The 26644-nt window shown below is 43.9% G+C and overlaps 1 protein-coding gene across 2 annotated transcripts in view; it reads left to right on the top strand.

Moving 5' to 3' along the window:
• Nucleotides 1–26644, top strand: part of DNAI1 (dynein axonemal intermediate chain 1) — a 148493-nt gene that overhangs the window by 35353 nt on the left and 86496 nt on the right. For both annotated transcript variants that reach the window (XM_051804485.1, XM_051804484.1), the window contains exon 12: nt 259–302. In XM_051804485.1, coding sequence (XP_051660445.1) covers nt 259–302 — 44 coding nt within the window. The remainder of the gene's footprint in view (nt 1–258; nt 303–26644) is intronic.

Raw genomic sequence — 26644 nt, 5'->3', positions numbered from 1 at the left:
GTCTGTCTATGCCCCTTTTATCCTTTTCATCTACTGTCCTGGTTTTCTAATGTTCTGCTTTTTTTATACATCTTGAGTTTGGAAGAATTACTTCTATGCAAACTTTACTGGTGTATGTGGTGAAGGGGTAAAGCCCTCAAACTGTGTGCAGTCCTGTGAGAAAGGACTCTGAAGTTAATGTGTGAAACACTGTGTGTTTCTGTGGATCTACACGGTTAATAATAAATGCAATCTTATATATATATCTTCTCATTACAGGAATCCAAAGTACAAGGACCTATTTGCAGTGGGGTATGGCTCTTGTAAGTAATAAATGCAAAAGAATCATTGAGATATTTAAAATATTAAAAAAGTGGACTGAGATCAATTCAGATAATCCTCTGGGGCATGGATTGCATCTCATAGCAAGGAGTCATCTAATTTCAAAGCAGTAAATTGAGATTTAACTCAGTACAGGGATTAGGCCTTTCCATTCCATAATATAAACATTCAGAAATACATAGGCATAGACAGCAGTTATTGGAGGACTAAAACAAATTTAAAACAGGATAATATGACACATAAGGAAATTTTTTTAACTTTTCTTCCTTCCTTTGTAATCTGGAGGACAGAGATACATATGGTTTCAAAAGAGTTTAGATCAATTCATGGAGGGACAGCTTGCTGTTGGAAGGATAAACCATCTGATTCAATAAGTTGATAGTTATGAGTTGCTGGAAGTTATGAGTACCTACAAGGGGACAGACCTGTATTTGCTGAGGTTCTCACAGTATTGAAACTGTTACTACTCAGTATTATTTTAATATAAGGTACTTAGCTACAGGGACCTTTGGTATGGTCCCAAATATGTATTCATTCTTATGTTTCTCTGTGCTCTGACAGTGGAACCAGATGGGTTGTCTTCATTTATACTAGTAAGGATTGTGCTCTGCTTGCAATATTACAACATTTCATTTTCCTTTTAAAATTACATTTTTCTCTTTACTTTCAATCTATCAGAGCTCTGGAAATGTTCCTGCTAATTGGCCAAGAAGCCTAAATTGGCCTGACACTCTTTAATTCAGCAGGCAGCATCTACTGTAAAGAGCAGATCTCAGTTTTTGCAAAAGAAAGCATGGTGAGAAGCTCCAAGGGTAGTGCTTGCCTTGTACAGCACAGCAAACCCTTCCTGTGCTCACATACCTGTGCTCAGAGAGTGTAGGAAATGGGCAGTGCCTTCCCACTGCCCTGCCAACCAGCTGCCAGAGGAGAGGTATGAGCTCAGGGAGGATAACCTCCCTCTCTTTAGCCTGTTCAGGCAGCTGTTCTAACTTCTTACACTAGGCAGGACAGTCATGTGTGCTTATTTGTTAGTTCTGCTAGGGTCCACTGTGCCAAAGGCAATAGATGCAGAGGGAGCAGACCCAGAGTCAGTGACTTTGTATCTAAGTGAACAAGAAATCCAGAAGACTTCTTATTCCATTTTATAGTGGACAGAGGGCACAGGTCCTCTCAGCCAGCTGTAGCCAACTAACAGCTAAGAATCTGAGTCTATGCTTTGCTCAGCAGTGGGAGATCAGCACATCCAGAGGGCATCCATCCTGATGTTCAAGGGAGGAGCTAAGTGGCCCTCTGGAAGGGCTGATCTCTCCTCACAATTGACATAGGCAGAGCACCAAGCCTAGATGTCTGTCCCTCAGATGACTCAAGTGAGGTGAGATAAATCCAGGCCAGAGGAAAAAGTCGTGGACTTGCACAGGAGCTGGCATCTCTTTGGGTCTGCTGTGGCCATAATTACATCACCAGTCTTTTGTGCAGCAGGCATTTGGGAGCACTGCCAAGATACAAGTAACACGTTTGTCCTACTGCCCAAAGTATACTTTTTGAAACAAAAGGTCCCTTATTTACTGTGTGTCAATTTCACTCCAGAGTGGCGAGTTATTTATAAAAAGGACCCTAGCCTCTTCCTTTCTTTTGTGTCCTATTTCTGCAGTTTTCACCAGTGATTTATTAGGATAGGGTTTCTGATGCTAACGGTGTTTCTTTGGCATGAGATAGGCTCTTCTGAACAAGGAAATATTGTCATCATAATTTGCAATTCAGGGTTTATGCTGCTTGGCTGGAATTAATTTTTATTCCCATCAGGAGGAGCTGTCTTTCTGTTTTTGTTTTTGCATAAATGAGATTGCTGGGTTTCTGGCTAGACTGACAGCCTACAGTGCAGGGTTCAAAGAGGCTGTGGTGGGTGTTGGGCTTGTGTTCTGCCTTGCTGATGAGAGCACTACGAATACAAGCTCAGGTCTTTGCAATCACCTCAGTTCATGTTCCAAAGGCAAGAGTGCCCCTGACAGCCCTCAGAGTTGGCTTTTTATGTGCAGCACCAACTGTCAGCACATGAGTTGAGTAGGGAAAAACAGTGTCTGTATGGCCAATGTATTTTATCCTACAGTTTCTTTGGATTTAATGGATGTAACTTGCCACCCACAAGGATGTGTGAAGAGTACAGAGTCACACACAAAGCACTGGCAATCTGAGGTATTTGGGAAAAGTATCTACTGAATTCTTCTTAGTGCCTAGTCTGAAATAGTGCTTCATGTAGACAGAAGTAAACCATGTAAAGATATGTATACTGTTCTAGCTGTCTTGCGTAACATCAGCATGAGCAATGCTGGCACAGGGTCCTTACACTGGTGTGACTGCATCCAAAGTAAGAGTTGCTACAACTCTATGACCAAACTAAATTGGTGTCATGTCCAGACCAGAGCTTTCACAGAGATGAACTGGCACTTAATAGATGTCCTGAAGCTGAGGAGTCGTGGTGGAACACAGATCATGGAACAGCTCTTGTTGCACTGTCCTACAACATACAGACAGGTAAACACAGGCTGGGTGGGTGTACTTACTGGGCGGTCTTGTATTTTCCCATTTCTCAAATGCACTGCCCAATGAACATGGATAGTTTTTTATTTTCAGCCTCCACTGATTGAGGCTGATGGATGGTCAGTCACTGTAATAAAGATATTCCCAAACAGGACAGCCTCAGAGTGCTTCAGAGGGAACAGGGAGAGGGGAAACTGAGCCAAGAGGCTTTTACAGCAAGGTACTGCATCTTTCTGTTCACCTCTGTACTTCATAGGCATTTGCAGAATCAGGCACTTTATTTAGAGATCAGAATCAAGCAAATGACTGGTAACTAAACTAGCTCACTCATAAAGGGGAAAAGTCATCCTGCAGGGACTGAGAGAATACATATGGAAATATGCCATTTTTTTCCCTCCTCTTTTTCGACAAGAAGCCTCAATTCCCTCTGTCTAGAAAGCAAATAGCGGAAAAATAATTAGTAGTGAATTCTCAATCCACCACTCACTCAGAAGATTTAATAAAAATTAAGATCAGCTGCATATTACACCACTTATGTTTGTGTACAGACTGTTTCAATCCTCAAGGACTTCTACTAGGCCATATACTTTGTTTTCTAGCAAAATATTTATCTGCCAAATATGAATTTGAGAGACACAAGTAAGGAATCACAGAATCATACAGCGGTTTGGTTTGGAAGCATCTGACTCTTGAGTATGTGTGCAGCTGCACGATGAAGTTCTACAGCCAGCTTCTCTGCCTGGGCAGTGATGTCTTTACCACATCTCAGCAGCCCAGACTTGACTTGATCCACTTGGTGCCTCAGTAGCTTCTGTGACTTGTCACATAGGACTCCATACAGCACCTTTCCATTTTTAATGTATCCCTGTGATACATCAGGAACCATCAGTGAAGAGAGCGTGTCACCTTTCATTTTCAGGTAGCTGATTATTTGGTGGGGCCTCCTCAGCACATGTCACCTTCTCCTCCTCTGATGATGATAATAGTCCAAAATTTTTGCCTTGGGGCCTGCTGGTGATGATTTCCAAGATCCCTGGGTGATTGGATTTCCTATCCTGTGTTATCAGAGCAATCCACTTACTCTGTATAGTGGCATGATGTGTGGAAGAGACCCTTTGAACCTGCAGCCCAGCACTGGTAGTTGAGGTGCCAGGAGGAGCTGTACTTTGGTGCCAATCACTTCTGAAGCAGCTCAAACCCCTTCATGACCTGCCAATATCTCTTTTTCAGATGAGGTTTAATAGGCCTCCTTTGTATTCCCAACTCCAGAATGCCAGGGGCCATCCTCGAGTCTCTCCAGGTACTTTTAGCCAGACATTCCACGAAGGAACATTCTCCTTGGCTGTGGTGTAGAGCACGTTTTTCACATCTTGTCCTGACTGGCCCAAGGGCTACTGTGTGATCAATCTCCTGTTTAATTTGTTCAAAAGCTTGTTGTTGTTCAGGACCCTGCTTGAAATAATTCTTCTCCTGGGTCACTTGATAGAGAGGGCTTACAGTCTGACTGTACTCTGGGATATGCATCCTCCAAAAATCCACAGCACGTAGGAAAGCCTGTGTTTCCCTCTTGCTGGTTGGTGGGGACATAGCTGCTATTTTGTTGATCACGTCCATTGGAATCTGATGATGTCCACCTTGCCATTTTACTTGTAAAAACCGAATTTCCTGGGCATGTCCCTTGACCTTACTTTGCTTTATGGCAAATCCAGCCTTCTGGGCCATCTGGATTCTATCTTCTCTCCTTTCTCAAAAACTTCCTCTGCTGTATTGCCCCACACAATGTTGTCATCAATGTACTGCAAATGTTCTGGACTCTCACCCTTTTCGAGTGCAGTCTGTATGAGTCTGGATCAGCCTGCACTTTGCTGCTAAAGGCAAGGAGACAAACACATCAGCAATACCGATGGTGGTACCATTTTGCTGCCTTGGACTTTAGTTTGTACTGAATGAATGCATCTCTTCAGGTCCTATGGCCTTCTGCACCTTCAGGCTTCTTAGATGGTCTCAAACCTGGTCTTCTCCTAATATGGGCAGTATTTCCTTCTACAAATACCTGTCTTTGGATTCTGTGAATTAGATGGCATGGCTAAAGCACTTGCTGGTGAAGACCAAAGCAAAAAAGTTGTTTATTACCTCAGTTTTTCCCAGTCAGCTGTAGCCAGGTTTCCCATTTTACTCATCGGGGAGCTACAAGCTTCCTTCCTTTGTTGTCCTATGTACTCAAAGAAACCCTTCTTGTTATTTGTTATATCACTAACCACATTCAGCACCAGCTGTGCCTTGGCCTTCCTGATCCCGTCCTTGCAATCTCCGTGTAATCTCACTGAAATGTACATCCCTGCCTCCACTGCCTGTGTATTTTGGGTTTGTGTTTTAGTTTGTCTAAGAGGTCCTGACTTAGCCAAGCTGGCCTCTTGCCTCCCCTGCTCAGCTTCTTGAACTGGATCAGGATTGAGAGCTCTTGAGCCCTAAGAAAAGTGTCTTTAAAATGTCTCCCAACTCTCATTTGCTCCTTTAGCTCCAAGACCATTTTCCCAAGGGATCACACATACTAGTGCTCTAAACAGATGAAGTTTAGGCTCTGGCAGCAAAACAGGTTTTAATCCAGCTAGTATGTGGTCTGCTAATTCCATGTCATCTAAGTTTTAAAATAAAATCTTATTATGTACTTAAATGAATGCTGAATGAATACATTTATGTTTTTATTAGCACAGTTATTTCATCAGTCATCCTCACAGGAGGGATGGCAGTTTTGACAAGACATTTACCCTCTCCTTAGGCCTAGGGATCCAAAGTGAGATAACTCAACAGGACTGGGGTCCTCACAATGAAAGAATCTCACTGCACACAGATAAGGCCTGTGATCAGTATTTCATGTTAACTACTCGTTAGCTGCTCTTGAAATGTAAATAAATCCTTCAAGTTTTCTATGACACCTCAGTCAAATTATGGAAGTAACAATTTAGAATCACTGAATCAGAGAATGTCCTGAGTTGGAAGCAACCCACAAGGATCATAGAAGTCCAGCTCCTGGCCCTACACAGGACACCCCAACAATCACAAATCACACCTGAGAGCATTGTCCAAACGCTTCTTGAACTCTGTCAGGCTTGGTGCTGTGACCACCTCCCTGGGGAGCCTATTCTGGTGTCCAACCATCCTCTGGGTGAGGAACCTTTTCCTAATATCCAACCTAAACCTCCCCTGACACACTTTCAAGCCATTTGCTCAGGTCCTTCCACTGATCACCACAGAGAAGAGATCAGTGCCTGTCCCTCCTCTTTGCCTCAAGTTGTAACTGCAGTGAAGTCTCCCCTCAGTCTTCTCTTCTACAGATTGAACAAACCAAGTGACCTCAGCCATTCCTCATACAGCATCCCCTCTAGACCATCTTCATTACCCTCCTTTGGATGCTCTCGAATAGCTCAATATGTTTCTTACACTGTAGTGCCCCAAACTGCCACAATATTCAAGATGAGGCCACCCCAGTGCAGAGCAGAGCAGGACAATCCCCTCCTCACCCAGCTGGTGATGCTTTGCCTGATGCCCACCAGGACACAGTTGGCCCTCCTGGCTGCCAGGGCACTGCTGACTCAGAGTCAACTTGCTGTCAACCAGGACCCCCAGGTCCTTTTCCACAGCACTGCTTTCTGGCATCTCACTCCCCAGTCTGTTTGAACATCTGGAGTTGCCCCATCCCAGCTGCAGAATCCAGCACTTGACCTTGTGAAACTGCGTATCGTTGGTGGTTGCTCAGCCCTGTAATTTTTCAAAGTCTCTCTACAGGGCATCCCTGCCTTCAGGAGAGACATCAGCTCCTCCCAGTTAGTATTGTGGGCAAACTTGCTTTGTGTACCTTCCAGTCCTGTGTCCAAGCTATTTTTGAAGACATTGAAGAGAACTGGGCTTAAGATGGAGCCCTGCAGAATTCCACTAGTGGCAGGTTGCCAGCCTGAGTGACCCCATTCACTACAACCCTTGGTGCTCTACCCATCAGCCAGCTGTTTGCCCATTGCATGATGTAATTATCTGTCTGTATGGTGGACATTTTGTACAGAAGTATATTTAGGGAGCTTGGCTCTCTGAAACTCACAGACACATTAAAAGTCATAAAAAACAGAGCTGAAAATAATTTCAGGGAGTTATTAGTCCATCTCCATGCAAGATAGTACTTTATTTAAAACATGGCTTTGAGGTCTAAGCTTAGTCCACCTAATGATGATTGCAAGCACTATAATTCCTGTCACTGTTGACAGCATAGCCCTTATAGATGACAAGCAATCCTTGCAACAAGGACAGAAGTGTACATTTGAGAAGGAGAACCTTAAAAGACTGAAAACTTTGATTTAACAGTATAGACTGCAGGCTTAAGGAGACTCAGTGTTACAAAATGTACCAGGTGTTTGTTTGTGGGTAATTTTCTTCTCTGCAGCGGTAGATTTAGAGGTTGTGATGCAGGAAGATATTCTGGAATGGATTTACATAACAAGCTGCTGTTAAATTTGGTATTTTCTGATGAGTGACCAAAGAGCTTTAAGTAAAAGCCCTAAGTGGATTGAATACTACATAACAAATTCAGATCTTTGAACCAGATCACAGAAAGTCTCTTCTGAGATGTTTATGTATTTAAATTATGTTCCCAGAACAGGCAGAGAAGACTTCTGGGAGCAGAAATCCCTGCTAATCTTTCTCTAACCTACATGAGTTTATTTCTATATTGGGAATAGAGATTGAAGACCTTGTCAGACAGAGTAAAAGCATTTTTTATTGCTTAGATGAAATTCCTTGTCTTGTATAAGGCTATGTGCACATGCAGTTCATGTGAGGGAATTGCTCTGGAGAGGAGTGGTCTGACAGGTCCCCAGTTGCATAATGGGCTGTGTGGTGGACCAAGTCCAGCAGCAAGTTCCAGCCTTTTCTGACCTCACACTGAAGCTATTGAAGTTTTCTGGGTCAAATACTACAAAAGGCTGATAGAGATTAATGTGACCCACACACCTCAAAGAGAAGTTCATATTGCAGTCTGGGTTCAGCTTGCTGTTTGGCATACGTTTTTATAAAGCACTAAAATGCTATGATAGATCCCAGCTTCGGGAAAATATCTCCATGTCCATTCAGAGTCATGTGCCCAGCATGCAAGTTGATTAAATTAAACACATCTTCAATGGTAAAAGACGCACGAGGCTCACTCTCATGTTTTGATAAGAGGTTTGAGAACTGCATTGTACCAGCATGGTGGCTGACTGTTTCCTTTTAGCTGTGAATGTACTTTTTATTGACATTTTGATATTTGTACTGTAAATTGAAAGACTGTCACCTTTTATGAATGCTGGTGATGCCAGTTATAATGGTAGTTGGTACAAGAGTTAGTGATACTTAGATATCAGTATTGAAATAATGTTGAGGAAAAAAAAGAAGGCAATCACATAAGTAAAACATAATGATTGCTTAGTTGCCAGTGATTTTAATTGATTATATTTTAAAATTTAAATTATTACTGTAAGGGGATGTTACAATACAGAAAACAAGCATCAACAGAATAAGCACAGAGGAGAATCTAATGGGAATATGTCTTATTTGTGAATTGCTGTAGAACATTTCTATGAGCGCTGAGTATCTCCACAATCAAAATGGAACGCCCTGGAGGACTTGGACTTGCTCTGTACTAATTCGAGTGCTGTTTGTGCTATGTGATTTTTTAATAACTGTAAGGAATTTTCCATTACTACACTGTATTAATTAAAAGAGGCTGCTGGGGAATAAAATAGGAAATAAAATGTAGCAATCAGATTCCTTTGAGGCAAGCATATCAAAAGTCATTAATGACTAGGTCTAATGCTAATCTGTTATTATATCCATGAAATCAGTTCTGATAAAATGTTTTGATGAGGCAAATATCTGGGAGGTGACAAGAAATGGAACAATCAGATCAAAGAGCAATTTAGATCCCTTTGTAGCAGAGTAGGAGGCATCACTCTGTGTTACAGAGAAGAATTTGAAAAGAAATTGAAGCCGTACAGCCGTTCAAGGGGAAGCCTCATTTTGGGGAGGAATGATTTAAAAAAAGTCTTGTAAAGAAAACTCAGTACTGGACTGGACCAGAGTTCCTTGGCTCTGTAGAGAAGGAGGGCTGCAAAGGAACTGAGAGGCCAAAAGAACTTTTTAAAGCACTTTTTAATTTAGTGCTGAAATGACTGCCCTGGAAAGGCATGATCATCACTGGTGACATGCCAAGGGGAAGGGTGACAAACTGCGAAGAGTTCAAAAAAGAATGTAAGAACGATGTAAGAGCAGGATGACTGACCTGGGAAGCAAATTTAAGGAATTTAGTTTGTTCAGCTTGTCAAAGAAAAGCTTATTAGGTAGTTGGATTGTGGTCTGTTAACTCCCTGTACTGGGAAAGCAGATCATGTAACAAAGGGATCTTTAATCTGCCAGACAAATGATGTAACAAGATCAAAGAAAAGCTGGAGCTACATGAATCAGACCAGACAATGTGTGGCTTTTAATAGCAGATGGGCAATTGAGACCAATTAATTTTGGCATGTGGTAAATTACCACCTTCTGGAAATTTTAAAATGTGAAAATTTTAAAGACACGATATTTGTTTCTTAAGTTTTGTTTGGTTGCAAACATGATTTCTTCATTTAAAGCAAGATTTAATGTAGAAAAATCTTGTATTCTTGGTATTTTACATTCTTCAGGAGTCTGATTTATTTATTCTTCTAACATTTTTTGGTCTTCTTTCTACCCTGTCTCATGTTGGAGGCTTTTAAAATTCATTTACAAAAACATCTATATCCTCCTTCATGGTCTGACAGTCTTTGAAAAACCTCCCCAGTGGAATCAGTGTTAGAAATTTAAGCCATCATACATCCGGTATATTGAGATAACTCACTGTGGTCAATTAAACATAATTACACTGAAAATCACACTTTAAAATCTGTTTTCCAGATACCAAATATCTCTTACCACATATACAAGGAGTGTAAAACTGACAGGACTTATTATACTGTCAACTCTGTTAGTGAATATAACCTAGTAAGTGTAATAAATTAAGTGAATCATATGAAAGATTAATTTCAGTTGGAGACTTAATTACTGATTTTCAGTATAAATTCTGTAAGCTTTGACTAGTTTTTCCCAGGCTTAACCTTTTAATTCATGTCATTTCCCATCAACTCACAACATCATCTTTTGCTGTAGCATTTTGTTAAGCATGAAATAGTAAAGAGCTCTGTTGATATGTTTGGGGAAAAAAAATATATTAACAGTTTTCTAGAGCCTGGCGATCAAAGGAGCTGCTCAGCCATCCTGTTGTGTCTCCAATGCATTGCAGGCCATTAACTTCCATCCACTTACCTCTCTGTGCAGCCCAGTTGGTTTGATTAGTGCACTTTTGTCCTCAGGAGACTAAACATTTCTGTGCCATAGTCTTACCTGTTCGATAAAACTAGTCTGGCACCTTCCTTTTCTCAGCTTTGTCCCTGGAAATAGCTACATTTGAGTTACTGTGGGAATTCTTTTTTTAGCATTTGCACAACAGAAACTAAGCATAGGTAGGTTAACTCACTTTGTCATCAATGTCAAGGCTGTGGTCTGGTGATGAAAATCTGCTAAAAGTCTTTCTAGCCAGTCCATACTGAGAGACCCCTTGACTCAGCAGGAGAAGATGGTCAACAGATATTGAGGACAGGCAAAACAACTCTGCACACTCTTTCTCAATAGCATAAATTTTTGCTCTATTTTAAAGATTCATTTTCTGACATACAGATGTTCTTATGCCTGTGTTCTATGAGGTAAACAGTGTTTGGTTTTGTATTTTGCATTCTCTCCAAATACTATGGTTACATTATCACCATAGCTTGACTTTTCCGTAGCAAAAGAGTTTGATTCCTGAAATCAGCTCTACTTCTCACACTCTAGTCTAAGTAGTAAAAAATCTGCCACACCCTAAGGCTCTGGTGGCCCTGACCTTCTTCACCAGCATCTCTTCTCAAGAGCAGTGGGATGAGCCCTGGCTGCCCCCTGAGCCCCTGTACCACTAGCTGTGTTATAGTGCTGGAATATCAGCTCCCCATCATTTAGGGAGCAGCCAGTGATTCCTGCAGCCAATCCTGACACACGTCCTGTTTCCCCAATTACCCAATGTTTAGGTCGATAAATAGCAGAGTAAAATCTGGATAAAACACAAGCCAGCATTACTTAGCTGTAGTGTATTTACTCATGCCAGATACTTAATTATTTTTCCATTTTACCTTGTACTTTAAAGGGCTTGGTTTTCTTCTATTTGCTTTATGTTTCATAGTTAAAACCTTGATACAGGGTTGTGCAAGTTTCGAGCTGGCTTCCCGCCAAGTCCCCGAAACTCGACAACAAGGACCCGCCTCCCAGAGAGGGAAAAGAAAACCAAGCAGCCAAAGCTATAGCAAATATATATATATATATATATATATTACATATGAGACAGATACACAAAAGGAGAATACCACACACAGAAGGGGGGGGGGGGGGGGGAAGGGGAAGGGAGAAGGACAAAAAGGGGCAAGGACCGAACAAGCCAACCAGCCGACCGAAGGCAAACTAGCAAAAAATCTCACCACTTCCCTTCGAACAGGCAGGATGGCTAGACACGGCCCAAGGCTCTCCCCTCACGCGTGGCAGATAACGGTAGTCACTGTAGGCCTCGGCTCCAGATAAACCAGACCAAAACAGGGACCCGCCGTTCTCGAACCTCGCCGGAAAGGAAGAGAGCGAGATGCCTCCCGCTGGCCTTATTTATACCTCAAGTTACGTAAAGGAATAGCATGGAATACTTCCGTGGTCACTTTTCTAGTTTCCTTCCTGGTTACAAGTTGGTCTCCAGGAAGGCCTAGAGTGAAACCACCACATTCTCCACCCCTTATTCCATACTATTTCTTTACGCAACACCTATGTCTCACGTTCGTCTACATCCCGCGCATATATATACACATTTGCATATATATATATATATAGTTCTTGTTGGTCTCTCGGCACAGTTGTCTCGTCGTTGGAAAATCAATACAGATGTCAGTTCAGTCCAGATCTTTGGTCTCCTCAGTCACCATTACAATTCTGATCTTATGGCTGTTTCATCACTGGACTGTCTCATCACTGGATACCAGCAACAGCTTAGTTCAGGTCTCTCTCTCATCTGGTGACTGGCTTCCTGTAAAAACACAACTTAGGACATACAATTAGTTTTTCCCCAAGGCTAAGTTTCCTTGAGGCACACACTGGATGACTCCATCCTTCCTCATTACCCACCACGTATGTCCTGGCCCTTGAGCAAAGACAATCCCACGAATGGGTTTGTCTTGGCTTGAGGCAGGGGTAACCCAAACAGCTTTCCCTAGCATTCCCCTCAAATGGATTGCTGGAACTTTATCTCCATCAACAATGTGAAGGGATTCTGCCTGTGCAGGGCCAGCTCGATTGACAGAACCCCTGGTGTTAACTAGCCAGGTAGCCTTGGCTAAGTTCTTGTCCCAGTTTTTATAAGTCCCCTCACCTAATAACTTTAGAGTGGTCTTCAATAATCCGTTATATCTCTCAACCTTCCCAGCAGCTGGTGCATGGTATGGAATGTGGTATACCCATTCGATACCATGTTCCCTCGCCCAAGTGGTGACTAATTCATTTTTGAAATGAGTCCCGTTGTCTGACTCGATACGTTCTGGGGTCCCATGTCTCCACAAAACTTGCTTTTCAAGGCCTAGAATGGTATTTCGGGCCGTTGCGTGGGGCACTGAAAAAGTCTCTAGCCATCCGGTTGTTGCTTCCACCATGGTAAGTACATAGCACTTACCTTGGCGGGTCTGTGGCAGTTTGATATAATCAACCTGCCATGCCTCTCCATACTTATACTTATCCCATCGTCCACCATACCACAGGGGCTTCAGTCTTTTTGCCTGCTTAATAGCGGCACAAGTTTCACAATCATGGATAACTTCAGAAATTACATCCATGCTTAAATCCACCCCTCGGTCTCGTGCCCATCTGTGGGTGGCATCTCGGCCCTGATGACCGGAAGCATCATGGGCCCATCGAGCTAGAAACAATTCTCCTTTCTGCTGCCAGTCTAGGTCTACTTGTGACACTCCTATCTGTGCAGCTCGGTCTGCTTCTCTGTTGTTATTGTGTTCTTCATTAGCTCGCTTCTTGGGCATGTGGGCATCTACATGGTGGACTCTCACATTCAGATTCTTCGCTCTGGTAGCGATGTCCTGCCACAAGTCAGCAGCCCAGATGGGTTTTCCTCCACGCCTCCAGTTCATCTTCTTCCATCGATCCAACCATCCCCATAAGGCATTGGCTATCATCCACGAGTCAGTGTAGAGGTAGAGCCTTGGCCATCCTTCTCGTTCAGCAATGTCCAGGGCCAATTGGACAGCTTTGAGCTCTGCAAATTGACTTGACTTGCCTTGACCTTCAGCAGCTTCTGCCACTCGTCGGGTGGGACTCCAAACGGCCGCTTTCCACTTCCGGTTCCTTCCTACAATTCGGCAAGAACCATCAGTGAAAAGGGCATAACGCCTTTCTTCATCTGGCAGCTGATCAAATGGCGGAGCTTCTTCAGCTCGGCTCACTGGTTCTTCCTCTTCTTCTGCCAGGCTGAAGTTCCCACCTTCAGGCCAATTTGTGATAACCTCCAGAATTCCAGGGCGATTTGAGCTTCCCAATCGTACACGCTGCGTAATCAAGGCTATCCACTTGCTCCATGTAGCATCCGTGGCATGATGCGTAGGGGGCACCTTCCCTTTGAACATCCAGCTCAAGACGGGTAATCGGGGTGCCAGGAAGAGCTGTGCTTCGGTACCAATTACCTCTGAAGCTGCTCGTATACCTTCATACGCCGCTAAGATTTCCTTTTCCACAGGGGTGTAATTGGCCTCAGAACCTCTGTAGCTTCGGCTCCAGAAACCCAGTGGTCGCCCTCGCGTCTCGCCAGGCACCTTTTGCCAGAGGCTCCAGGAGGGACCTTTATCTCCAGCTGCAGAGTAGAGCACATTCTTTACATCTGGTCCCATTCTAACTGGTCCAAGAGCCACGGCATGTGCAATTTCTTGCTTGATCTGCCTGAAAGCTTGTTGTTGCTCAGGACCCCACTGGAAATTGTTCTTTTTACGGGTCACAAAGTAAAGAGGGCTCACAATCTGACTGTATTCTGGGATATGCATCCTCCAGAAGCCTATGGCTCCCAGAAAAGCTTGGGTTTCTTTCTTGTTTGTGGGGGGAGCCATTGCTACAATCTTGTTGATTATGTCTGTTGGTATCTGGCGTCGTCCATCTTGCCATTTCACCCCTAGGAATTGGATCTCTCGGGCAGGTCCCTTGACTTTGCTCTTCTTGATAGCGAAACCGGCCTCGAGGAGAATCTGGATGATCGTCTGTCCTTTTTTGAAAACTTCTTCTGCTGTATCCCCCCATACAATGATGTCATCGATGTACTGGATGTGTTCGGGAGCCTTACCCTTCTCTAGTGTGACCTGGATCAGTCCATGACAGATGGTTGGACTGTGTTTCCACCCCTGGGGCAGTCGATTCCAGGTGTATTGAACGCCCCTCCAGGTGAAAGCAAACTGTGGCCTGCACTCTGCCGCTAAAGGAATGGAGAAAAACGCGTTGGCTATGTAGATGGTGGCGTACCACTTTGCTGTCTTGGACTCCAACTCATATTGGAGCTCCAGCATATCTGGCACGGCAGCACTCAACGGTGGCGTAACTTCATTTAAGCCACGATAGTCCACAGTCAGTCTCCACTCTCCATCGGATTTACGCACAGGCCAGATGGGGCTGTTGAAGGGTGAATGGGTTCTGCTGACCACCCCTTGGCTCTCCAACTTTCGGATCATTTTGTGGATAGGGATCACAGCATCTCGGTTTGTCCGATACTGTCGTCTGTGTACAGTTGTTGTGGCCATTGGCACTTCTTGATCTTTAACTCGTAGTAATCCTACAATGGAAGGGTCTTCTGAAAGGCCAGGAAGGGCAGACAATTGCTTGGACCCCTCTTCAATCACCGTGGCTACACCAAAAGCCCACCGGTACCCTTTCGGGTCCTTGAAGTATCCTCTTCTTAGGTAGTCCATACCAAGGATGCAAGGGGCTTCTGGCCCCGTCACAATGGGACGCTTTTCCCATTGGTCTCCCGTCAAGCTCATGTCCGCCTCTACTACTGACAATTCTTGAGACCCTCCTGTCACTCCAGAAATAGTAACAGTCTCGGTACTCTTATACTCCGAAGGCATTACAGTACACTGGGCTCCAGTATCTATCAAGGCCTGGTATCTCTGAGGATCCGATGTGCCAGGCCATCGGACCCACACAGCCCAGTAAACCCGGTTATCTTCTTGGTCCCTCTCCTTCTCCTGGCAGAAGGCAGGGCCCCTCTACTGGTCTTGATCAGAGCATTCGTCGTCAGAGTTTGACTTTGACTTCTTAGACTTTTTGCCATTGTCGAAGTGGACCTCCATCTTCTCGTGTTTCGGCGATCGCAGTTTCTCTTCTAAGAAATCTCCGTCTACTACATAGACAACTTTCTTGTCAGTCTTCTTTCGCTTCAGCTCCCTCACTCTAGCTTCAAGTTTAGAAGTGGGTTCACCATCCCACTTCTTCATGTTTTCTCCTTTACTACGAAGGTATGCCCATAGTTGGTTACGTGACCCACGCTTAGAGTTCTCTTTCCTTCGACGTGTGAATGACAGGGACCGTGAGCAAGATTGAGACCAGGATCGAGGTCTAGGCCGAGGTCGTCTTTGTCGGTCCCGCCGTGATCTTCCCATTGGCCTTTCTTGGTAATCTCTATACCTTCTGTCCTCTCTGTCTCTAAGGTCGTCCTCATATCTGGAATATTCATAATCTCTCTCCGTTCTTTCCCTATCGTAGGTGCGTCGGTACAGGGGATTGAAGGAGTCTTCCATATTTTCCTCGATGGTTCTTATCCAAGCACACATAGTGTCCACGCTTGGTTCATCCATCTTTGGATTATATACGGGTATCAAGCAGGAAATATATGGTTTAGGGGCACCTTGAATTACCTTTTTCCACATTGGTTGCGTGCAGGGAACATTCTCAGGAACTTGGATATCATAATAATCTGGATCAGAATAGATGATCTCCAGCATGGCCAATTCCCGTAGGTATTGGATGCCTTCTTCCGCAGTCCTCCACCTTCTTGAAGAACTCTTCAGGGACTCCTTAAATGGGTATTTCACTCTCACCGCGTGGAGTATTCGGAGCCAAAGACTGGATGCCATTTTCTCCCTCCCCATTTCTTGCTCTATCACAGGGTCTCGAGCAATGGATCCCAACTGTCGTGCTTCATCACCTTCAATTACATGACTATCAGCTCCCTTGTCCCAGCATCGCACCAGCCAGGTGAGGACTTCTTCACCAGGCAAGCGCATATAATCTCTCCGTAAATCTCGAAGCTCTCTTGTGGTCAGTGATTGTGTAATTTCGCTTTCTCGCATAATTTCTTGTCCATCTCTCCCACGTAGAATCTTTTCCACCTCTCTCTTTACTCTTCCACTCCTACGTGGGACTGCTCCCACTTCCTCCCTATATCTCTCATGTGGAGGTGGAGACTGAGCATGCCGTGGGGATGGACTCCTACGCCGTTCACGCCGCGGAGATGGACTTCTACGTCGTTCATACCGCGGGGATGGACTCCTACGCCGTTCACGCCGCGGAGATGGACTTCTGCGTCGTTCACGCCGTGGAGATGGACTTCTATGCCATTCATGCCGTGGGGATGGACTCCTGCGTCGTTCGCGATACCCAGCTGGTGGAGGTAGTGAGTAATCTTTCACGTGGTGAGATAAGGGCCTCTTCCTCCAATCATTCACACCTCCAAGAGAAGGTTGGGTCTGGAGGGGTAGGGATAATTCCCCCTCCAATTGAGGGGAATGCTTTGGCTCCTTCTTTGCGTCTTTTGTAACACTGAATGTGTAGTCAGGATATAAATCATCAAGCGACAATATACCACCGGCCGTTTGTACTGTTGCTTTCTTTTCTCTTGATGCTGTTCTGTATTCCTTTGGGCGTGCCCCTAGTTCTCTTGGACGTGCTCCTTCCCGTGTAACCGTTTCTTCCTCTCTGGTACCTGCTTCTTCTCTTCCAATCGCTCCTTCCTCAGTCACAACCACTACTTCCTCTCTCGCAGTCGCGCCTTCATCACTTGCTGTTGCTCCTTCTCCCATTGCTGCCGCTCCTTCGTCCACTACATCTTGAGTGAATTGGATAGGTTCTTCTGTTCCTTCTTCTTCTTCTTCTCTTTCTTCTGTGCGTTCTGGTTGGGGAGATGAGTCTGTAAGTTCCTTGATCTCTCTTACCCACGTCTTCTTCTTCTTCATAGGGGCAATGATGACCTTCCGGTTCTTAGCTTGAGTCCCGGTTCTAGTGGGCTTAGTAGAAATGGCATTGACTTCAAGTTGTGTTTGGACCCCAACTTCTGTGGACCTAATAGGGACATCACTGGTTTCAAGTGGCGTGGTTTGGGTTTCTGTGTCGACCTTACCCCTTTGAAGGTGGTCTATGGCAGCTCGATAAGCATTAGCCAGGCCCCAGCACAAAGCGGAGAATTGCATATTCGGATCTTTGTAGGAAAAACACCCTTCTGCCAAACAGTGGGCCATCTCACCAGAATCAAACATTTGTTCTGGTGTGAACTCCCAATTAATGGGGGGTGACACATGTCCTACTAATCTACCGAAATCTTCCCAAGCTCCATGCCACCCGGGGACTGGCCTGTCTGCAGCCCTTTCCAAAGTTCCAGCGAGTCCCTTTGAGGTGTGATCTTTCCTACAAGAGGGAAGGCAACGGAACCCCATTCTTCCAAGTTTAAGTAGCACTTCCAGTACCTTTATCAATGACAGTACTGTTGCAATAAGATTTATATAGTAATTAGAGCCAATTTTAACCATGGGGATTTCCTTTACCAAACCTTCGATGTCAAAATTAAAGGATGGAAGCAATTCGTTCCATCCATCCTCAAGGTCTGGACGTCTCCCTATACGGTAGCCTAACACAGGTGTAAAGGTGGCTAGAATTATAAGACAAATTAATGAAATAGCCATTGTTTTTTGTTATTATTTCTTCTTGATCCCAAAACAAACCTTTGTTTATATAAACAAAGTTTCCTTGGCTGCTTTCCCAGACTCTGGCAGTGTTCCCAGACCTGTTCCCAAAACAATAGATTGGTTTTGCAAAACAACACCGAGCTTGGCTGTCTTCCTGGAAAAACGTTTATCAAAACAAGCCAAACTTAACCAAAATATCCCACTCCTGACACCAAAAATGTTGTGCAAGTTTCGAGCTGGCTTCCCGCCAAGTCCCCGAAACTCGACAACAAGGACCCGCCTCCCAGAGAGGGAAAAGAAAACCAAGCAGCCAAAGCTATAGCAAATATATATATATATATATATATATTACATATGAGACAGATACACAAAAGGAGAATACCACACACAGAAGGGGGGGGGGGGAGGGGAAGGGGAAGGGAGAAGGACAAAAAGGGGCAAGGACCGAACAAGCCAACCAGCCGACCGAAGGCAAACTAGCAAAAAATCTCACCACTTCCCTTCGAACAGGCAGGATGGCTAGACACGGCCCAAGGCTCTCCCCTCACGCGTGGCAGATAACGGTAGTCACTGTAGGCCTCGGCTCCAGATAAACCAGACCAAAACAGGGACCCGCCGTTCTCGAACCTCGCCGGAAAGGAAGAGAGCGAGATGCCTCCCGCTGGCCTTATTTATACCTCAAGTTACGTAAAGGAATAGCATGGAATACTTCCGTGGTCACTTTTCTAGTTTCCTTCCTGGTTACAAGTTGGTCTCCAGGAAGGCCTAGAGTGAAACCACCACAAGGGTACAAAGCAGATTTCCTAATCTGAGTGCTTTGACTTCTGTCTGAGAGATAATAGTAGCAATCGAGCCTTGATTTAACTCTTTTTGCAGTAGGCTTTGAGGATGAGGTTCAGTAACATGGGTAGATTCATAAAGGATAGGTGTTTTTAAAATTCCTTTCGCCTTACAATGGTCCAGATTTATTTGTCGCTTTCTTCAGAGGAATTCCAGAGTGTCCCTGCAAAGGAAGACTAAATGAATTGATTTGTTTGGCCTCCATAGTGCTCTGTAAGTGTATCAGAGCTGATGAATGCCAGGAGGCATAAGAGCTGTGTAAGGCTTGTGCAGGCACGTGTATTAGTTTAAGGGAGAATTTGGTATGCTGTGGATTTGCTCTGGTTGCGTCCTAGGGGAAGGCTCTGGATCCAGTGACCTTGAGATGTTTTTCCACTTCCTCTGTTTCTGAGATGTGGCTGATGTGGTTGTGAAATCAGCCACACAGATAAGGAACACCACTGACTCTGTAAGGCTTATTTATTAGCTAATGCATGCTTTCCTGTGGTTAATCAGCTATTAAAGCTCAAAAGTTTTTAAATCCTTGTTAAGAAGATAGAGCTATTGTTAATCTGTTGTGACTGCAGGAATGCAGCCTCAGTAGTGAAGTGTTGCTGTTGAAAAACACAACGATCCTACAACTAATTTGTACAGAATTCTGTTATGGTTTTTTAAAAGTTTACTGTTGGAGGCTTAGATACAATTGGGTGATTGGCATTTTTCAGTTGCATTCAGTCTTTTAAGCTCAGGAGGTACTTCAAGGGTGAATCCCTGTGTGGAGGCTGTAATTTGGCAAGCAGTTCCCTTGGAGTAAAAGATGGGGATTTCAGGGATCTTCTTTGAAGAATCCCATGGAAACTGGCTCTACAGGGTAGAGGGTTCTGAGAGAGTTGGTTGATATTCAAGGATAGCCTCTTCCAGGCTTAAGAACAATGTACCCTTATGAGCAAGAAATCAGGCAAAGGGGGCAAGAGACCTGTCGTTACTCAAGACTCTTGTCATTACTCCTATGTAAGCAGGAAACACACAGGAGATGGGAGCAGGGTCTGGCCACTTGGAACGAATATAGAGACATTATCAGAGTAAGTAGAAATGAGACAAGGAAGGCCAAGGACCATCTGGAATTAAATCTAGCCAAGGATGTCAAGGACAACAAAAAGTCTTCAACTACATCAATAGCAAAAGTAAAACAAAGGATAATGTGGACTCATTACTAGATGGAGGGGGGACCCTTGTAAGAGAGGATGCAGGGAAAGAAGAGTTACTGAATGCCCTCTTTGCACTGCTCTTCACTGACAAGACCAGCCCTCAGGAATCTCTGACCCAGAAGACCAGGGTAAAGAAGTGTTCCTTTGGTCAAGGAGGATTGGGTCAGAGAATGCCTAGGCAAACTTGACATCCACAAATCCATGGGCCCTGATGGGATGCATCCAAAACTGCTGAGGGAACTGGCAGACACCATAGTGAGGCTGCTCATGATCATCTTTGAAGGTCGTGGCAGCCAGGAGGGGTGCCTGAGGACTGGAAGAAAGCAAATATCATCTCAGTTTTCAGAAAGGGCAAGATGGAGGACCCAGGGAACTGTTGGCTGGTCAGCCTCACCTCAGTCCCCAGAAAGGTGATGGAGTGCCTCAATCTGGAGGCCATCTCTATCCACATGGATGACAAGAGGATGGTCAGGAGTAGTCAGCATGGATTCATTAAAGGGTCATCATGTTTGACCAACCTGATTGCCTTCTATGATGAAACAGCTACCTGGATGGATGAGGGGAGAGCAGTGGATATTGTCTGCCTTGACTTCAACAAGGCTTTTGACACTGTCTCTCGCAACATCCTCATAGGCAAACTCAGGAAGTGTGGGCTGGATGAGAGGACAATGAGGTGGATTGAGAACTTCTGAACAGCAGATCCTAGAGGGTCATAATTGGTAGCACAGGGTATAGTTGGAGGCCTTTTATTAGTGATGTCCCCCAGGGTTCAATACTGGGCCCAGGACTGTTTATGTTATTCATCACTGACTTGGAGGAAGGTGCAGAGGCCTCCTCAGCAAGTTTGGTGATGACACCAAGCTGGGAGGAGCGGCCAATACTCCAGGGAACTGTGCAGCCCTTCAGAAGGACCCGAATAGGGTAGAGAGAGGGACAGAGAGGAACCATATGAATTTCAGCAAAGGTAAGCGCAGGTCCTGCAGTTGGAGAGGAATAAGGCCATGCAGAGGCTGGGGGCCAACCTGCTAGGAAGTGGCTCAGCAGAGAAGGAGCTGGGGGTCCTGGTGAACTACAAGTTGTCCCTGAGCCAGCAGTGTGCCCTGGTGGCCCAGGAGGACAATGGTGTCCTGGGGTGCATTAGGAAGAGCGTTGCCAGCAGGTTGCAGGAGGTGATCCTACCCATCTACTTGTCCTGACCTCATCTGGTCACATCTGGAGTGCTCTGTCCAGTTCTGGGCTCCTCAGCACAAGAAAGACATGGAGCTCCTGGAGCAGACCCAGCAGAGGGCTATGAAGAGAACTAAGGGACTAGAGCATCCCTCTGATGAGGAAAGGATTAGAGAGTTGGGCGTGTCCATCCTGGAGCAGAGACGACTGAGAGGGGACATCATTCATGTCTGTAAGTATCTGAAGGGAGGTGTCAGAGGACAGAGCTGGGCTCTGCTTGGTGGTGCTGAGCAATAGGACATGAGGCAATGGGCAGGAACTGATGCACAGGAAGTTCCACCTGAACGTGAGGAAGAGCTTCTTTCCTGAGCAGGTGACCAACTCTGTCCCGGAGAGGGTGTGGAGTCTCCCTCACTGGGGATACCTAAGAACAGTTGGCTGCAATCCTGTGCCATGTGCTCTGGGATGACCCTGCTTGAGCAGAGAGGTTGGACCAGACAAGCCACTGTAGTGCCTTCCAACCTGACCTGTTTTGTGATTCTGTGGTTTTGTGTGTTGAGGGCGTTGCTATAGAAAACATCATAGTTTCTATCCTGCAATGTGGAATTTGCCGCAGGAATTTTTAATGTGCATGTGGCTGAGATGTATTGGATATACCAGCTTGAAATAAATTTTTATGTCTTTCAGATGTAATGCTAACATACCCTCAAACATACCACTCCAATCAGCTTGTTTGGGTTACATTACCTTATATTGCTACAATACTTCTGTGTCTGTGCACTGAGATGAAATTATCTGTCTCCTCTAACTTAGATGTGGAAAAGATAAATCACTATATGTGAGGTTTGCAGAGCTTATTATCAAACATTCTGTACAGGCATTACTAGCAGTGTCAATACCACACTGGCCAGATGGGCTAGGTATTAGCTCAACTTCTACTTAATTTGCTTTATTTCTTAACTTAGTAGTACTGGGCACTGTAGAGGGATCTATATAGAGAATGTAAGTTGTACAGCACTGCTATATGAATCAACTTGAACAGCATCACTGTCAGTTAAATATCAGAATCATGTTATAGTACAAAAAACTTTCAATAAGAACATGTATCATAAAGCATGCAAAATTTCCTCTGTGTAACTTGTCTCTATTACTTGATCTGCCCCTTGCTACACTGCATTCTATAGCTACTCTGAAAAGCAAGGCCACGTATGTAAATAATTTTTGTTACAAACCACTATAGGCAAAATATCTCTGCATTTGTATGTAGCAACTTAACAAGTATATTAGCTAATAATTGTTTCTTTTGACAGATGCCCTTAAAGCAAAATAAGCTAGATTACTAAAGCAGTCTGTGAGACAGAATTTAAGGACACAGGGAGTGATGAAATACATATATTTTTGTCTATGATAAAAGTAATATGTTTAAAATTGTTTGGGATGCAACAGAAGGATTTATGATGTCTCAGCAGAGAGTTTTTTGATGTATGGAAGTCGAGAAAACAAGAACTCTAACTAGGTAATACTAATAAACATTGAGAGTTCCTATTTCAGGAAATAGTTAAATTTCATTTGGAAGTTAGGAAATTTTTCCCTGGCATAGTATTGCCAAGTCCAATCATTCAAAGGCTACAAGGCGTCATCAGATTATTACAAATTAAGACTTGACTTCTTTTTACTTGCCCTCTGTACTTCCTTTTTAGTGTTTTAAAACCAACCTTTATTGCCGCAAGGGCTAGCAGTGTTTTGTTCTGAAACAGAGCAGAAGCAGATCTTATGTTTAAATAATAAAGCTGAGGCTTCAAAAAATACCTTCCTGTTCTTGCAGCACTCCTGATTTCAGGAAACTGTCTGTCCCATTGTGGCTCCTATAGGTTGCCTTGTACAACTCTCTGAGCAGTGTCCCCTCATGAAGATAGAGGGGACATTTATTCCCAAATAAATGGAACTTAGAAAAAAAATCCCAGTGTGTTTGTGTTTATGCAAATCTTGTGACTTGCAACTTCTGCATTTCATGTATCTTGAGAGGCCAGGTTGCAGGTCCTCCCTGATCCCTGGAATATAATAGGAAATCCCTGGTAAGTCACGGGTCTGCTCCAAGTTTGCTAGTTTGATGCTCCTTGCTCATTTGCTTCCTTTAAAGCCCTTTAGTTGGTTTGTAATTAGATTAAATTGTTGTTGTGGCTGAGCTATTTATGATTTTAATGTAATTTTCCAAATCTGCATTCCCACTGAGAAAAACAAATTAAGTTTTGCAAAGGCAAGTTTGTAATACATTTTCAGATTTGCAAATGGGTTTTCAAGATTTTCAGCCAAACCTCAAGCCCCAGTGGGATCACCCATGCTTAAAAGGCTTCTTCTTATATGCCTCTTGTACTGCAGGATCTCTGACAGCCTCTAATCCTTCCAGACTTCACAGCATGCTCTGAAAATTGCAATTTCCTTTTCCTCTTTGAAACAAATTCTTATCATTTCTTGCATATGGTATTACAGCTGACAACAGTAGTCCCAGCCAGAATACTAAGACTGCAATTTTGTTTCTTGAGTTATGCTACAGTGTATAAATTAATTCAATTGAACTTTCAAGGTAGATGCCACCAAAAGGAAATCTCAATTAATTTACAAATGACAGTCGGTTGGCATTGTGTTCTGTGCTGACCACCAGCTGATTCACATTTTTACAAGCTATTGTTTTCTCAATTTGAATTCTATGATTTCTTGAATTGTAAACTTTCTCCAAGCCTCGCTGAATGCTATTTGCACTATTAATCATGCATTTTGTCTTTTACTTAGCACATTTATTCACATAACTGCAGAATTAGTTAAGAGAAAGGGCAGATTGTGACTTCCAGATGAAGTGGAAAAATAAATTGTTGGAGCAAACAGCTGCATGTCAGGAATTCTGAAAACCACATGTAATGACTGAGATACCTGGGCAATGAAAGCTTTGTGCCACTTGGGATGATTACCACATCTTACTGGTATTTTCAATGTTGGGTAGGACAGATCAATTAGGCAATTAAAATGCTGCCAGGCTGTATTCTGATTTCATGCTCAGATTTACCAGGGTGTCTGGCTATGAAGTTATATCTAATTTCTGTTCACATAAACAAGTTTAGAATCAGTCCACTGTTTTCACTGGGAAGGTATTTGATGATGTCTGTCTTCTGAATTACAACATAATGTTTTTCCTTGTTTGTCGAAAGAAACTTTTAATTAGCTCATGCATTTGATTTTGATCTTTGGCTGTTGCAGGTTTGGTTTCATACAACAAGTACAAATTTAAGGAATTATATAAAGTCATGCTGGAGTGGGCCTCTAATTCTCTGTATCAGAAGAGACTTAATTCTGCCTACCGGCTTCTGAAAAATGTGTGGCATTTTTAATACCAGTGTCTTAAATCCCAAGAGGATGGGGCTCTTATCTCCTCTTAAGCAGCTTGTCTCAGCATTGTCAGACTCACTTGCTGGAGAAATCCTGCGCAAGTGCACCTGACACCCCTTGCTGGAGGGTTTGCTAAATCTGCAAAACTGAAATTTGCAAGTAAAGGGACAGAACTTGGGCTGGAAGCCAGATGAGGGATTTCCCACTTCAGTCAGGTGGGCAAGAAAGGACACATCCTTCCTGGAGAAGAATCCCCTTTCCAATGATGGTGCTGCAGGGATATTTTAGTTCCTTGTGTGGATGTGCATGCAGAGGACTTTGAAGCTCATCATAGGCTATGCCCTACTGGTGTCCCTCTTTTTGGAGAGAGACTCTTGCAAGGGAACACCTCTTCAAAATAGGGTTCTATCGCGTGAAAACATCCACAGAGGACCATCCATGGGTTAATGACCGGTCTTATATTTTGGTCCTTGTTGGGGCATTTTTGAAGGACACTGAGTACCAAGGAAGCACAGCTCTTTCCTACTTCAAGTGCTGTCCCCTGTTTTGACTGGCAAAGAGAGGGCCGAGGACTTGCACAAAAACTCTGGGGATGCTCCAGCATTCTCCCTTTTGTGTGTTGTGTAAAGATGGAGCAGAAGAGAATACCCAGTGTATCCCCTGGAAACTGTGATAGCTCCTGTCAATCAGATGTCTACAGATTGGATCTCTGGGAATGCTGACTTTTTATGGGCAGAGTGACCGGTGAAGGCGTTTGTTATAGTACTGCATGTGTTAATGTTGGCTGGCATCCCCTCTGTACTGTAAATATCCCTATTGGATAGTGGCACAGTACTAATTCTTGCATGTGTTCATACCAATTTTACTTGCTTTTTCTAATCAAATATTTACAAACAATCCCATCGTACTCTCTGGCACCATGAGGCGGCTCTCTGAAGGAAACCATTAATTTTCTGCTGTACAACATCAGTTGATTAGATACTTTGTGGAGAAAGAACTGATATGAAAACACAAAAATGAAAACAGCAATACTCCTGCCAAACACTGTAGCCTGTTGCTACATGCTGCTTTCATTCATCAGCTGTTTTTATTTATTTGTCTGAAGCAATGTTAGTGAATGAATCTTATTGGAGAGTTACAGAGACTGTGAAGCAGTGCTCTGGAGCACAGGAGCTTGCCTTTCTTGCTGTCTTCTATCAGTATCCCTGTTCCCAACACCAGAGGTCAGCTTTCTACTGTTCATTTGAAGCCCTTTCTGCTCCATCTGTGGCATCTAGCTATTACAATATATAAGGAAACCAATGAGAAGATCCAACCCTTCCCTGGGCCAAACATAGCTTGCAAGAAGGGTAAAGGTAGAAATACTTGTGGGTTAGGTAACCTGTATTTCACTTCTCCCAGAAGTACTAATTTCTAGTTGCCCTTCCCTTCCATCCTGAAGCTGCAGTTATCTGTTTGTTGTTTAGACTGACTTCAGAGCCAGAGGATGTGACAGCTCCTTCAGGGTGACCTGAGATTGCAGAGTGGGCAGGATCTCTGCCTGCCTGTTTTAGTTACTTACATGGTCTTCGTTGCTGTCATGTCTGAGTTCTTTTCTGCCTTGAGAGTCTGTGTCTTCCCAGATGAGATCAGGCAGTGCTGCTTTCCTTCTTAATGATAAATAAAACAGGTAAGGCACTCACAGAAGACAGCAAATACCCAGATCAGTGTTCATTTCACGTCCTGTAGAGTGGGCCTAGAAATAGAAGGCTCTATTCCAGCCAGTGACTCAAGAGGCATTTTTTTCAAATAGGTTATTCAACCTTGAGTGCTGCTTCTCCAGGCTTGTGCCATCACACTGTGATTCTGTTCTGAAGAGTCCCTGACTTTTCCCAAGTATCCCATGCAAAGAGCAGGAAGCTAGCTAACTCAGCTGTCTTTGCTGACTGGTATCCACTCAGAGAGCTAGGTCACTAGTGGCTTTAGAGACCTGGTCCTCCTTAAACTTTTTTTAGGAATTGCTAAATAGTTTGATTCGTGTAATGTCACCATCAGTATCCTAAGATGGCAATGTCATTTAAAGTGACTGTTTTTTTCAACCAGGTCATCAAGCACAGGATCACTGGG

Source organism: Manacus candei, unplaced genomic scaffold (assembly GCF_025592945.1).
Source record: "Manacus candei isolate 608988 ecotype Guabito, Panama unplaced genomic scaffold, ASM2559294v1 h1tg000061l, whole genome shotgun sequence".
NCBI classification, from domain to species: Eukaryota; Metazoa; Chordata; class Aves; order Passeriformes; family Pipridae; genus Manacus; species Manacus candei.
This window is presented reverse-complemented; position numbering and strand designations above follow the sequence as displayed.